The 13,657-nt window shown below is 38.3% G+C and overlaps 1 protein-coding gene across 2 annotated transcripts in view; it reads left to right on the forward strand.

The window, feature by feature from the left end:
• The window catches only part of sik2a (salt-inducible kinase 2a), a 57,668-nt gene that overhangs the window by 20,490 nt on the left and 23,521 nt on the right, over positions 1–13,657 (forward strand). For both annotated transcript variants that reach the window (XR_010904281.1, XM_067437823.1), the window contains exons 5-7: positions 8,724–8,848; positions 10,641–10,764; positions 11,171–11,397. Coding sequence is in view for 1 of the 2 variants with exons in the window: in XM_067437823.1 (XP_067293924.1) it covers positions 8,724–8,848; positions 10,641–10,764; positions 11,171–11,397 (476 nt within the window). In the remaining variant the exon portion in view is untranslated. The remainder of the gene's footprint in view (positions 1–8,723; positions 8,849–10,640; positions 10,765–11,170; positions 11,398–13,657) is intronic.

The following is a 13,657-nucleotide window of genomic DNA, read 5'->3' on the forward strand; positions in this document are numbered from 1 at the left end:
CTAACAGCGGGAAAAAAACTTTAATAAAAATAAAAATATGGCTTTTAATCAGAGACAGCCATACATCTATGATCCGGAATCAGACCCAGAGGCTGCAGTTGAACAGGAGCAGCAGCAAAAACGACTAGAGCAGGACGTCTCTATGTGGTACAAGTTATACACTAACTATATAATATGCTTAGCGGCTTGTGTTATTTACATATTTATACTTGAATTATATTGTCGTATTTTTGTCTTTGAAGGTGTACATGTGGGAAGTGTAGTTGTGCACGTGTGTGTGTGTGTTTACGCGTGGTTTGTGTAGACGTTAGTAAGCGGACTGGTTTTGCACGGCAGGCTAAGTTAGTGTTTACATAGAAAGACACGGAATAGTAGCGCATTTGAATGAAGAAGCGTGCTTATTTAGTTCAACATATTTCCCCACTCTTTGTGTATTGTTGTTTGGAGTGCTTTTACAATACACAAACATAAAGTTACACATATAGTGGCCAGCTAAACAAATGTACACGCACTACACATCGCATGCTCCATTGATCAATTAACTATACGTGATCATGTTTGGGCTACTTGATGAGCATAGGCAAAAACACAGACATTTGAAGCAGTCTCACTCACCGCCTGCGGTTCTAACGTTGGGACCTTTATCGTTGGGACTGCTCCATCCTTCAGCATTAGGCGATCGGGAAAATCCGGCGTCGAGCTGGGCCTTGTTTATGAAACAGTCGGCACCGAAATGCAGCGAACAGATATAAACATTCGTGCAACTCAGTTGCTGATCCGGAAAAGCAAATTACATCCACTGTTGCCTTAACGCGGGGTTTTTGGGGAATCTGTGCAGGACTGTCTTGGTCTGGCAACCAAAAACGCACTTTTTTGGTGACATTGTAATTGTGCACATCACCTGTGCAGCAGCCTACGAGCCAGCGCTTTGATGGGGGTAGCCTGTTACTTTCGCTCTCTCCCTCTCTCTCTCTCACGCTCTTCCGGTAGAATTGTCCGTAAGGCCCATATAAGGAAATTCCGCCCCCATTAACGTCAAAGGGGACGCATGATCTCAAAAAACTTGCCGAAACTTATGACTAACCGGAAGTAGTATTTTTGACAAAGAAATACTCCCTTCAAACGTCCACCTTAACTTTTGAAACTTTGTCCATGTTCAGTATGGGATTCCAAGTCTTTAAGAGTGTAAAAAGATCAGTATGCATGAAACAGCATTTCACCCCCCCTTTAAGACAAACGTTTATCCCTCTTCTCAAATTGAGCCCTCACAGTTGAGTTCCTAGAACCAACATCTTTATGTGGGTCTGGTTTGTCAGGCTAGGAAACATAGCTAATGACACACAAAACTGTCCTGTTATTATAGATAATGTTACAATAAGAGCATATCTTGGTTTTGTGAAAGATAGCAAAACCAATGTTACTCACTTATGGAGCAGAAACAACACAAAGCCCATTTTCAGGCCTTCACGCTTTGGTCTCTGCAACGCTTTAAAGCTTCTCTAATATAAACACATGTCCTAAAGCTCTTGCCGGATCATAAACCTTCTTTTTTCCACTGATATTTCTCTGAACTTTTCTCTTTTGTAATGTCTCTCAGCCATGTCTCTTTCTACAGTCTTTCTTCAAATCTCCCTCTTGCTCACTTTCTCTCCTCCAACATCATGAAAGGACACTCCCCCTACTGCTAATTGGCTACAAGTGTGTTGTACAAGCTGCTCGTTCCGGTCAACTTTCAACAATATTTCTCAGAAATGGCATACTGCACCTTTAAACATTTCTTAGGGTCAAAATTCTTTCTTCTATCCCTGTTTAATATGCTGAAACAACTACAAGCAAGTCATTTGTTGACTTCTATAAAGAGTGTAAGCTCAGTCTCTCAAAACATTGCTGTTTGTTTGAGCAGTCTGAAATGTCAACTTCTGGCTCAGCCAATAGCATGAGTTTGGGGTGGGGTAAGCTGTTTAATGCGTGTGGGGGCGGTTGGAGTGTTTTGGATAGGAAATCTGTTTGGTGCAGCTAGGGGCGCAGAAATATCACTTTTCAGGTTTAAGGGCAAACGTTAGCCATGATTAGGCACATATGGAGTGCAAGATGAGAAAGTTAGCTTGGGCAAAAAGAATGATATGTGAATGAAAATTAAATCTACTGTCTATATTTAAATGTATACTATACCCTGTCATATAATTGAAACAATTATTTTTTTAATCAATATTTTGAATTATTATACTGATTTTCATTATTCATTTTAAGTTTTAGTATTATTGTTGTGTGGTTTTGTCATTTATATTAGTTTTTGTGGTAACACTTTACAGTAATGTTCCATTTAGATAATACTTCTAAAGCATTTATCAATTTTAGTTAATGTTAATTTCAACATTTATTAATACATTATTGAAAAAAAAAAACTTCTGCTTAGTCTGCTTACAAAAACCTTAGCTAACATGAACTAACAATGAACAATTTATTTGTATTAATTAACACAAACAGAAATCCATAAATACTGTAACAAATGCATTGCTCATTGTCATTTAATGTTAGCCAGTGCAACAAACTAATATTAACTGGGACCTTATTGTAAAGTATTACTATTTTTGTTTTGCTTTTTAATATAGTTTTTATTCATTTTTATTTCAGTTATAGCTGTAGTTTTTTAGTGCATCAAGTTAAACTAAATGAAAATGAGAAATAATTATTTCTATCTATGTTAATAACCCCTTTTCATATTCATTAAATACTTAAATGTAAAAGCATAAAAAAATGTATGTATAAATACTTCTGTTTCATTTGTGCTTGAAACTGAATACAGCTACTCCAATTTCCTGAAGATTGTCTGCTTTATCTAAGGATAAAAGGTGTAACTGCCCGATCCTCGCTGGCTTTTGTGCATTCCATAAGTCAAATCAGATCATTTTCTACCAGTACACACACACACACACACACACACACACACACACACACACACACACACCAGCCAAAGTCTATCAAAGGATCACATATTTACTCAGTGACATCAGTTCAAACTGGATTTAGTTGCACAGTTCATTCCTCGAACACACACACACATACTCCTAGGTTAGATAGCCACAACTCATGCAGTTTATCCAGTACACTGTTCACGTAACCCTTGCCTTGGGAAATAAATCTATTATGTTACATAATAGTTTTTGTGAATACTATTAGATGTTATGAGAATCTATGAGGAAATATGTAAATAGTAAAAATAGTACCAGATGATTGAATGGCCAGTAGATAGCCCTTTTGATTATGTGTATCACCCATTAACTGTACATGATTGACCTATTGACAAAAGTGTTTCACATTTTGAGTAAATGTTGTCCAAAATATTAATGAAGTGTCAACAATGTTGTGTACAATGCATGTGCATCCATTTATACACTGATAATGAGCCAAAAACATTATGACCACCTGCCTAATGTGCTGTTGGTCTGCTCTGGCTGACACAGAGGCTTGGACTCTACTAGACCCCTGAAGGTGTGCTGTGGTGTCTGGCACCAAGACATTAGCATCAGATCCTTTAATTCCTGTAGCTTGAGAGGTGGCTCGAACTTGGTACAGCACATCTAACAGATGCTCAGTTGGACTGAGATCTGAGGAATTTGGAGGCCAAGGCAACACCTTGAACTCTTCATCATGTTCCTCAAACCATTCCTTAACAATGTGTGCAGTGTGTCAGTGTGCATTATCCTTCTGAAAGAGACCATAGACATCAGGGAATTGCCATGAAGGGATGTACCTGGTCTGCATCAGTGTTTAGGTAGGTGGCACATGTCACATTTACATCCACATAAATGGCCGGACTTAGGGTTTCCAAACAGAACATTGCCCAGAGCATCTCACTCCCTTCACGGCTTGTCATCATCTCATTGTGCATCCTGGTGACATCACTTCTCCAGGTAAACGGTGCACACAGACACGGCGGTGTAAAAGAAAACAGGATTCGTTGGACCAGGCAACCTTCTTCTACTGCTCCAAGGTCCAGTTCCGTACAGCAGTTGTAGGTGCTTTCAAAGATTGACAGGCGTCATCATAGGCACTCTGATTGGTCTGAAGATATGATGATGATAGTGTGATGAACTGTGTTTTGATATTTCTCCATAACCACCATTAAAATTGTATGTGACTTGTGCCACAGTAGACCGTCTGTTGGCTTGGACAAGACGGGATAGCCTTTATTGCCCTTGTGCATCAATGAGTCTTGGGCATCAAACACTCTGTCGCCAGTTTTTTTTTTTTTTTTGTCCCTCTACGGATCATTGCTGGTAAATTCTCACCACAGCAGACCGGGATCAATTCACAAGCCTTACCATTTCAGAAATTTCTCCTGCATCTAACACGTTGATTACAAGAACTGATTGTTTGCTTACCATCTAATCTACCCAGTCCTTAATCTGTCAACAATATTCATTTCACCTCTGACTGGTCATTATGTTTTGGCTCAACAGTGTTTACATATATATAGTATTATATTTACATATATTAATGGTGTTACATCTGCAATAGGCCACTTTTACTTGCTAAATAATTTAACAACCCCATATTGGCTCACCATTAATGCATACATTATGAAATTACTTAAAATACCTGCGCCTGATCTGACAAACATTTGTGGTCAGAATTATTGCCACCCCTGGTAAATATGATCAAAGATGGCTTTAAAAATAAATCTGCAATAAAATCCTTCTAGCAAACATCACCTTTTCCTCCATATAAGTTTAAAACGATTTTGTAAAAATATAAGTTATATATTTATATTTTTGAAAACTGAAGTAGGCCTATGATGTTTTTGCATGTGACATCACAGTCACTGCGTAACGTTAGCATACATTGTGACTAACGTTATCTAAACATTAGGGCTGCAACTAACGATTATTTTGATAATCGATTAGTTGGCCGATTATTTTTTGATTAATCTTATAAAATGGCTATTTTTATTTAACTGACAAAACACTATTCCACATCCTGTCCAATGCTGTCCTTCAAACAAACGTGTCAGATGAGTGCTGTGGACACACACATATTGACTATATCCCCATTACAGAAATGAAGCATGGTTTTACAACGAAACAAAAAAAACTAAAATAATATTTATAAATAAGTAAATAACAGGGATATTGTAGTTATTTAATGGAAACCACAAATTAACCATTGTTTTGCTTCAAATCCATGGTTTAAATATATTGTATGTGTGGTTATGCAAAGGGTAATCAAATACGGCAAAAGTATGGTTTTATTAAAATAAAAACATGGTTTTGCTATCTAATATAACCATGGTTAATTTCCGTAAGGGTGTATCTGTGCTGTAGCCTAAATTATTTGCAAAAAAGTTACTAAGCATAAGTAAATCCTACATTAAAATTATATTAAAGAAAAACATAAACCAAAAAAATCAGTGCTCTGTAATATGGACGCATTATCGAAGACTCCGAGCTGTTATCTTAGCAAAAGGAGGTTGCAAAAAGTATTTTAATACAAGGGTTCCAATAATTATGGCAAGCATGTTTAAGAGAAACGCGTTTATTTCATAATGTGATTTACCCCCCACTATCAGTTGTTTTACTTCAACGAAAGGTTAGATTTTTGTAAATTTGATCAAAAGAATAAACAATGCAAATTTATTTTTACAGCCATATTTGATCACATTTACCAGGGGTGCCAATAATTCTGACCACAACTGTATGTATGCAATGCAAACCGTCAACTTTTGTTTTGTCCTTTTCAAGCATGCATTCAGGGTGTTAAGATGTAAAATAATGACTGCGGTACAAAGGCGCTGGGTGGAGGATGACAGAGAGGCTTCTAACATGCTGTGCTCCATAAGTACCAGTCACTGCAGAGAATGAATCTTTGTGCCAGACCGTTTGTCTGTATTTATGTCATACTAAGCTGAGAGAGAGAGACAGAAAATGCATTATAGGGCGTTGCCATTGTGTCACTCATGCGCTTAGATAACAGATGTGAAGCACTTCTCATCACAGCAGAGGCTTTTTAAAACACGCCTCTATCTTTCAGAATAATTTCTAATTAAAGGGAAAGGGGATTTTATTACAGATGTTGCTGGAGTTGATGTTGGCGTCTCTCCAATAGTTTCTTAGAAACTGAGAAAATCAGTAACATAATAAGAGCAGAGATATAAAATGAATGTGAACAGCATAGCTCAGAAAATTTGGTCTGGGAAGAAGTTAATCGGAAAGGTTCGAGTTCATAAATATGAAACCCAACTTTTCATTGGAGACTGTTATCTTGGCAAATCTGACCACAGTTTCAGATACTGTTGATATCTCTTCTAAAACCTTACTTATGGAGTCACCATCTGTAAATCAATGGAGACAGCTTGAAAATACAGTTTTTAAATGTATTTGCGCTAAAATGGGAACGAAAGTGTTACCATGATTGTCAGATTTTACTCATGTTATAAATATGTAATCTCAACAAACGAGATTTCAAAATTTGGGATTGCCGCTTTCAAAAGTTCACTCTAAAAATTGCTTGCTTGTTTCAACCCATGTTTGGATCAAATTTGGACAAATTACCCTGGTTTAAATAGATTAGCCCAATGCATTCAAGAACACATTTGCGATAGATTTGTATAGTGTTTTTCTACGTTTGGGAAGGATTTTTATTGCATTTTACAATTTTAACTGTGCGAGCAGCATATGATGTTTTATTAAAAAAAAGTTTGCGAGGAACATGTTTAAATTATATATGCAATCATCACGTCATTCCAACCAGCAGTTAGTGATTAGTAATCAACATGTCTACTTAATCAGCATGAGTGGTGAGTAACGGATGACAGAATTTTCATTTTAAAGTGAACTATCCCTTTAACATCAAGCATGCAAAACATTCACAAAGTGGATTCATTCGGATTTATGCAGATTTAAAGAGTTATGTGAGCCCATGTTTATTTGTAGGCCCTATGTGCAACAGTCTCAGACTAATCAAGGCTTTTGTCTTCTTTACTTTTAGAATTTGATTTCTGTATTACGTGTTCACGGACATAAAACACATTTTTATGTCCGCCCTCACAGCATATGAGTTCATTCTTCCCGCCCCCATGCAGTCATAGCTCTAAATCAATCGGTGGTGACGTACATCAATTAATCTTTAAATTATATAGATTACATTACACAGATCAGGGGACATGCGTCACTGCTGGTTGTCTATGAGTAGAGGCAGACCCTCCCCGAGCTGACACACTGCCAGAAATCTATTTAGCCATCTGGAGAGTTTATATGTACAATTTCGTATGTCATACATTAGTTTGCACCAGTGACCAGATCTGTCGGATTAAATGTAATTAGCTTCCATATTGACAATTGCCTGCATAGCAGGAATTGAAGAGACCCCAACCCCAGGTATCAAACTTTGTTGAATAGCTTATCCCAAACCAAGCAGGCTCTTAATATCTGATAATGAAATATTTGCTCAGTTATCACAAAAGCTCTCTCTATTTTGTGGTAGATCATTAGACTGATATTTTCGCCTCAGAAACCTGAACTAAATCAAATTTGTGAGGTACCTTCAAATGCAAAAGCTCCCATAGAAGGCACTGGCTTATATGGCAGCAAGGCAACAAGTCAGCTAGCTATCAGCTTTAGTCTTTCAATTGATTTCAGCTTAATCGCCCACATTAATAATTCCAAAATTGGCAAGAACCACTCAGATTTTCTAGTGTAAAAATTTGACAAAGATGCATACTCCTTAGATGTAGTTTCATTGTGGCTTGAAGGTAGGGTCTTAAACTATTTGTGCTGTTCAACAAAGCAAATCACAGTTTCTATGATTAAAAAAGAGATGCATACTCTTTTCTAAAGGTGCGAATACATTTACTACTGTTCTGTGAATTTCCCTCGGTGAAATCCAATAGAAATCCATGCATTTGGTAATTTCACATGAGGACAAATTATTATGATATTCTGGCACATTTTAACAATCCCAAACCACATTAATCAAAATAACTACTATTAATTTTGTATATAATAATTTATAAGTGATATATAATTGTTAACGATGACTGAAATTGGAAACACCTTATATTCAGATGTGCATAATTATTAATCAGGTTTTCTTTTACAGGAAAAATGGGCCAAAAACAAGATTTTACTTACACTGAAAAGTTACTAAATGCTTAAAAGTATTACATGCAAATGATAAGGATGCAATGCTATAAAAATTGCAAAATAAATGTTTTGGTTTGTTATCATTGGAAAAGAAATGCTCAATGAGGCAGCAGGGGGACAAAAAAAAAAAACAGGGTAAGAAGATATTATCTGAAAGGATTTTAAGAATTAAGGTGAAGAATTAGGTGTGAAACCATCAGAATGCCTTTAATTTCCAGCACCACCATTTTCCGGAACTGCATCTATACTTAGAGTCTCGGAAGTACAAGATGTCAGATTCTCAGAGATGAATTATTAGACTGATGATGTTTGGAATTATTTAAATGTGCTGAAAAATATATCAGAATATTGAACACTTTTTTAAATTGGTCACACAGAAAGCTGTGTGGTGTGAAAGTGACTTCTGTGTGAGCTACACTATTCACAATAGACAACAGACCTTTTTTGCCTGTAAAATGTTGCTTATGTACCTGAAGACTTCCAAGCAGAATGACTATAGTAATGTATGCTAATTTATACTATGCTATATACACACTGATACTAACATTGACTTTCTTTTAATTTTTTTCAAATCTGCTACAGATTTTGGCTTTGGAAACTTCTTCCGTCCCGGGGAACCCCTGACCACTTGGTGTGGAAGCCCTCCATATGCAGCTCCAGAGGTGTTTGAGGGACAGCAGTATGAGGGTCCGCAACTGGACATCTGGGTAAGAGCTTGGCAGTGCACTGACTGTATCAGATGGAAATACTATAGTAACTTGATATATGCCACAGCAGGATTGAGTACCATATGTATGAATCATGCTATTTACATTATGTAATCACATGACGCAAAGCCCCTGCAGGAGGTGGGGGTTGGGGGACTAAAACATTAAAGGGTTACTTCAGCGATTAGCATATGGCTTTTTATCAGTAGAAACCCTGGAGTATATTCAAATGATTGTGCTTTCCCTCCTCATATTCCCCTGAGACAAGAGATTATTGCATTTTATTTCTGGAAAAATTCCTCCAATGATGCAAATTGATGATATTTGCATCATAGGAGGAATGTTTGGCCAAAGGCTAAAGACTACAGCCAGCAGAGGGAGCCATTTCCGCATGTTTTGAATCCGTGCATGGGGGATGGGAGATTACATTCAGAGCTCAGCTCGTAGCTACAGGCACTCATTTAAACAGAGCTATGGTGAGCAATGTAAGTCTTTTAAGTTCTCAAATTAATTTCTATGAAAGTTAAGCTTGCAAAGGCATGAACTGAAACGCGCCAGACTGAACTCGCGCTGTGAATGTATACCACGAGTGTAGTCGCGATTACCTCAGCACTCATCCTGAGAGCTCATTCAGCTCCTTTATCTCACTCCTGCAGTTAGTGCTCAGTGCTGTGATACTCGCGCGGTGACTCACTCATTATATTGAACAGACACGTTCAGTTTTTAATTGTAGTGTCTTCTCTAACTCAGTCACAGTAATCCAGTAAGATGCTTTGGGAGTGGCCTCACAGGGCAGCAAAGCATTCTGGGAATTGTAGTCTTTTATCCCCATGAGACAAAAATACATTTTCTGTCTTTTCTCAGTCTAGAAGGCACCAAATTCAAAAATAATGTCACATTTCTACTACATTGATGACCCAGTTTAAATACAGATTCATCTTCCCAGCGCTGAAGTACCCCTTTAATGGTTTTATTAATGGCTGGTTTTAGCTGATTTGTCAGCTCCTGGCCTGACCAGCTAAGACCAGACTGATCATTTAAAGAAATAGTCAAAACCCCTCTAAAACCCACAGGTTAAACCAGTTTTGACCAGGCTGGAAGAACAGCCATCCAGCTTAGGGGTTTTTTAGCAGCGGTAAATCCTCTATAGCAAATTTCAGCTGTGTGATTATTTATATTGTCGCAAAATGTAAAGTTTATTATCCCACAGCTCAATATATACTGAATATTTATACACATACATGCTGTACACTCATGTAAAGTCATAAATACTTATAGCAAATTTCAACAGCATGATTTATTTAGTCATAAAATGTAACTATATTATCACACAGCTCTTTATATAAAATTGGATATACATGAAAATATTAAGATATTATAAACATCAACATTGTGACTTACTGTAAAGCTGCTTCACAGTGTGTAGTGTTAAAAACACTAAATACATTTGACTTAGCTTGATATGGTTCTCCGAAAAACTGCAAGAAAAAATTATCATGTCCACAAAACCATGGTATTACCATGGTAACCTGTTCAAAAAGGCATGGTAATTCCATAGTTGGGAGCGTCAAACTAATATGTATGTATTAGACAGCTGACGAAATTCTTCCCATTAGTTGATTTGGGTCATGCCAGTCAGTATAGAGAATTACGTCAACAACTAATGGTAATTTAATTGATTGAAAACATAATTATTATTTCCTGCATTGTGTGTGGGAGGTCCTTTGTGCTAGTTCCTAGGCAGAGATTTATGTTTATTTATTGATTTTCTGTGTATGTGTGTGCCATGCAGAGTATGGGGGTGGTTTTGTACGTGTTGGTGTGTGGCGCTCTTCCGTTTGACGGCCCCAGTCTTCCTGTTCTCAGACAGAGGGTCCTGGAGGGACGCTTCCGCATCCCCTACTTCATGAGTGAGGGTGAGGAAGTCACAGGAATACAACTATACGACTCTTTGTGCATGTACAAGTTGCAGTAGATATTTATGAACCACCCCAAAACCTATATTATCTAGAACAGGGGTGTCCGACCCTGGTCCTGGAGAGCTACCTTCCTGTAGATTTTAGCTCCAACCTGAATCAAACACACCTGAACCAGCTAATCATGGTAATCAGGGTATTAGATAATTACAGACAGGTGTGTTGGAGCAGTGCTGGAACTGAAATCTGTAGGATGGTAGCTCTCCAGGTGCAGGGTTGGATACCCCTGATCTAGAATTAATTCTGAAAACTATGTTGGGGGTTACAGGCTACGTAATTAGTACATTGCTGCTTACACCAGAAGGCAGCGTCTCGTTTGTTCTCATTGTATTCAATACTCTTTCAGACTGTGAGCACCTGATCAGGAAGATGCTGGTTCTAGATCCAGCCAGGCGTTTGTCCCTGAGTCAGATCAAAGAACATCGCTGGATGATGCAGGAGGTCCCGTCCCAGAGGCCTGTGCTCTACAGACAGGGTTTGCCCAGCGAGAGCAAATCAGGCTTGGGTGAGCACAGTGAGCAGGTGCTCCGACTCATGCACAGCCTGGGCATCGACCAGCAGAAGACTATTGAGGTCAGTTGATCAGCTTTTGTTTTAGGGTTTGGAATGTTTAAAGGGTTAGTTCACCCAAGAATGAAAATTATTTAATTGATTACTCATCCTCATGTCGTTAGACACCCGTAAGACCTTCGTTCATCTTCAGAACACAAATGAAGATATTTTTGTTGAAAGCTGATGGCTGAGAAAGGCTTCAGATACGCTTCCATTGGCATTCAGTACATTCCCACTCACAAGACCCATAAAAGGCACTAAATACATCGATACAAAGTCCATCTCACTACAATGGCTGTACAATAATGTTACAATGCGATGAAAGTAGTTTTTGTGCACAAAAAAATCAAAATAATGACTTTATCCGCCAAGTTATTGTCTCACGTGTAGGTCTCGGACGTGAACTCACGCGATAGCGGCGCTCCTCCTCTTCCGGGTCATGTATTGAACGGTGGATCTGCGTCATATTCTCGCACATGCGTTTAGTTCACGTCAATAACTTGGTGGATAAAGTCGTTATTTTGATTTTTGTGCGCACAATAACTATTTTCGTCGCATTGCTTTATGGGTCTTGTGAGTGGGAATGTACTGAATGCCAATGGAGCCCTATCTGAAGCCTTCTCAGCCATCAGCTTTTAACAAAAATATCTTCATTTGTGTTCCGAAGATGAACGAAGGTCTTACGGGTGTCCAACGACATGAGGGTGAGTAATTAATAAAATAATTTTCATTTTTGGGTGAACTAACCCTTTAAGTTCAAGTGCAATAGACCTTATTCACAGCAACACCATCAACAGTAATGAAAGCGAGGCTGTGAGTTGTACTGTTATTTAATGTGTTTTTGGATTGTTCTGCAGACAAAACACTATAGAAATATCTGTGGAAAATTATAAGTACAAATTTGCCAATCATCCCCCTCTCCTGATTGGCTTCTTCACTCTGTCTCCTCTCCACCAATCAGCTGGTGTGCGGTGGGCGTTCTGGCACAATATGGCTGCCGTCGTATCATCCAGGTGGATGCTGCACATTGGTGGTGGTTGAGGAGACCCCCCCCCCCCCCCCCTCTATGTGTAAAGCACTTTGAGTGCCTAGAAAAGCGCTATATAAATATAACAAATGATTATTATTTATAATTATTATAAGTAATGAGGGACCTCTATACAGATTTTTACAGCAGATGCCATATACCTTCAAAAACTTGATAAGTCTATCCCTCACAGCCTCGCTATTATACCTGTCATGACACTGCTCTGAATAAGGTCTATTCCTGAGGTCAAACTGCATTTGAATTAAAGGTTGCAAACAGGATATAAAACTGTAATTAAAATTTGACTTTAAGCAAGTACTATGGTATTCACCTTTGCTGGGAGTTTGATTGACAAGTGATCTGACCAATCATAACACTGAATCTGCCATTTTGTCTGACAAAGCAGTCTGGAGAGTAGATTAATGTCGGTAGACTTGAACTTCAAAAATTTTGCGTACTGACCTCTTTCCACGGTTGAAACAACATTCATTCTGATGGTCATTCATGTTTATTTAATAGGAAGAGATGGTCGGTTCACGAGCTGCTTTGACTGAGGAGCAACAGCGTTCTGTCACAGCACTTTAAAAAGCCACAAAACAATACTGTTTAAATTTAATTGGTTTCATATCAAAAGTAACGTGCTGTGTCATGTCTGTCGGCATGTCAGTGTCCTCTTTGCTCCATGATGTATTTTCATTGCATGAGAGCATGATGTGTGGCCAAGCGGCAACCTCCCCCAGTTTCTGTTAAAGCCATTAGGATGTGACTTCAACTGCAATTCCTTGACTGGCCGCTGGCGACAGGCTTCAGAAGGGAGCAGAACCTCATTGAGCCCCATGTTAAAATGCCCATCTTTACTGCAGAAAAAAACTTTTAAAAAATGTTTTTAAAAAAACTGTAAAAAATTATTTACAGCCTGTTACAAATTGTGGTTTTGGTCTATACGGCTAATTTTGCCCTTCATGACAACTGTGAGGGGGTGAATATATTTTATAACTCATTTGTAGACATTATATAAGGCCTTAAAGTTGTGTATAATTAAGGGCGTGGCCACTGTGATTGACAGGTGGGTAGCCATTTATCCGCTGTCTTGTTAGTCATTGCATCACCTCAGCTCCACCCATGTCCCGCCTCTTTGCCCATTTTCTGTTATCCGGGTGTGACCCGCGATGATGCGCTGCCAAGATGGCAACGGCTCGACTCTATTTTACACTTAAAAACTGCTCTTCGGGATCCTATGGATAAAATCACGGA

This window comes from Pseudorasbora parva, chromosome 3 (assembly GCF_024679245.1).
Source record: "Pseudorasbora parva isolate DD20220531a chromosome 3, ASM2467924v1, whole genome shotgun sequence".
Lineage (NCBI taxonomy): Eukaryota > Metazoa > Chordata > Actinopteri > Cypriniformes > Gobionidae > Pseudorasbora > Pseudorasbora parva.